General features: G+C 44.6%; 1 protein-coding gene across 1 annotated transcript; it reads right to left on the bottom strand.

The window, feature by feature from the left end:
* Positions 1-383: 383 nt before the first annotated feature.
* Positions 384-1,432, bottom strand: tcima (transcriptional and immune response regulator a). The gene has a single exon (XM_084729629.1). It carries the CDS (start codon positions 1,280-1,282, stop codon positions 980-982), a length of 303 nt encoding a protein of 100 aa, XP_084585755.1. The 5' UTR covers positions 1,283-1,432; the 3' UTR covers positions 384-979.
* Between the last annotated feature and the right edge of the window lie 705 nt (positions 1,433-2,137).

Genomic DNA, 2,137 nt, shown 5'->3' with positions numbered 1-2,137 from the left:
ATCATATCCACATCCCATAGGCTAAAAGATCAACTCTTTCTGTTAGCTATGTTTACCAACAAATCCTGCATATTCTACCTTTAAATTGCCTTAAGTTTGGGTTTCTATTTTTAAAATTTCTTTGTCTTTATTTGCACTCCATCCTCATGGTTTGACTCCTCAGTGATCCTGAAGCGATAAAGGTCAACACTGCATTGCTGCTCAGAGTGTATTTTAAATTACCCCATTTGTTTTGATGCAGCATTATAGAATCAACTATTCTCAGCTGATATAAATTACTCTGCCAGATCTAAAGAGTAAGATATTAACCTCATATGACCTGATTTGATGACCAAACAAATCAACATCATGTAAATGACTTCTGTAATAAGGACAAACAAGAGTTCAATTTTTGTATACAATGTAATAATTTATTAAAAAATGACAAAGGATCATATCAGAAATGCAAATCATTGTGCTGGAACATTTTGTGACAACAATAATAATATTAATAATAACACATTAGTGGCCACTAATGACAGTGTTCATATAATAATGACAAGGCATGTGTTCAGGACAGGCATTCAGGCAGGTTCTTCGGCACTATAGAGTCTCATGTTGCAGCTGTGCACCTCCACCACCATCAGCAGCAGCACAGTGATGGAGGCTCCACCTGTACAAGGTGCTGCTTCACAGTCAGTTAGGCATCCACAGGAACGCATTCATCAATTCAAGTCTCAGGGAAGACGCGTTTGCCCTTCGTTATTCCCACAGTTCATCTTCGCTCCATCACTCCGGGCAGGACTCTGCTGTCGCCTCCGTCCGTGAGGCGACAAGCTGCGGCGTGCTGCTCTCCAGGCATTCGGCTGCACATCCTCCTCTCCGGGCGACAGGTGAGCCGCAGGCGCGGCGGTAACCCAGTCATATCGGGAGTGTTTTCACATTCAGCTCACACAGGAGCCGACAGAGACATACAGGCAGTTACAGACTGGCGAAACAGTCAGCGCATCTTGAGCAGCTGGCGGACCATCCCCGCGATCTGCAGGAATTTGTCCTTCTTCCTCTGCTTCAGAGCCATCAGGGCCCGGGCCGTCTCCTCCGGGTCCTGGGTGTAGGAGAAGATGCTCCTCACCCTCTCCTCCGCCTTCATGTCGCCCGTCTTCTGGAAGAGCCTCATCAGCGCGTCCTGGTTGACGTTCTCGAAGATGTTGGCCACGGCTTTCTTTCGGTGCGCCGTGTCAAACTTGTTGCCGTGGACAGAGGGGCTGACCCGGCGGCACTCGGAGGACACGTAGCTGGACATCTTTGCGTCTTCGTTTCTCTCGCTGGATGTCTTTTGTGTTTCTGCTCCGAGAGTGGCCCTCCAACTCGCTGAGGATGAGTTGTTAAGGTGCGCACCGTTTCAGAGGAGCGGCTCCGGGCTTCAGCGACTGAGTGAGTCTGGAGCTCACAGACGAGGATCACAGTATTTATAGAGCTGAGCTGCCAGCTCTGACATCAGCTGTCGTGAAGCACACACACACACACACACACACACACACACACACACACAGGCCCCGCCTCTGTCAGACAGTGTGAGAGGCAGTGTGAGTGATGAAACTACTGTGTAAAATATCTCTCCATCTCTCTGAGGGGGATTTGGTAAACAGCTGTCTCACGGTAAACAACGCCCCCCCCCCCCCCCCAAAAAAAAAAAATAGTCCACAAACACTGGTGGTCTGTGAATGATGTGAAAATTAACTTCTTTTTTCAAACACTTTCCCGTTTTAAAAGATGTGCAAAAACTTCTGTTTAACGTTTTATAAACAGGTAATTGGCTGCTGAATTTTATTTTTTGCATAAAAAGTTTTATAAAGTAAAAAAAAAAAGACTGAGAAGTACATATTTTGAACGCAGGAATAACTACATTATCTTATTTCTGTGGTTTTCAAACTGGGGTCTGGAGACCAACAGGGGTCCTTGAGTGGATTGAAGAGGCTTCCAGCAAAAGATGTGAAATATATTTTAACAAAATTATTAAATGTGATAAACATACAGAAGGTTAAGAAAAAAAAACATACTTATTGTATGGAGAAATATAGATCCTATACATGTTTGCTATATAAATAATATGCTGTGTTAAAGGACTGTTATTACTGATGCATTCATGTCTCTGTAG

Source organism: Lutjanus erythropterus, chromosome 10 (genome assembly GCF_056507025.1).
Source record: "Lutjanus erythropterus isolate fLutEry1 chromosome 10, fLutEry1.hap2, whole genome shotgun sequence".
Lineage (NCBI taxonomy): Eukaryota > Metazoa > Chordata > Actinopteri > Lutjaniformes > Lutjanidae > Lutjanus > Lutjanus erythropterus.
This window is presented reverse-complemented; position numbering and strand designations above follow the sequence as displayed.

Coding starts and splice junctions, on each gene's coding strand:
- tcima (XM_084729629.1), bottom strand. CDS start 1,282: ATGTCCAGCTACGTGTCCTCCGAGTGCCGCCGGGTCAGCCCCTCTGTC.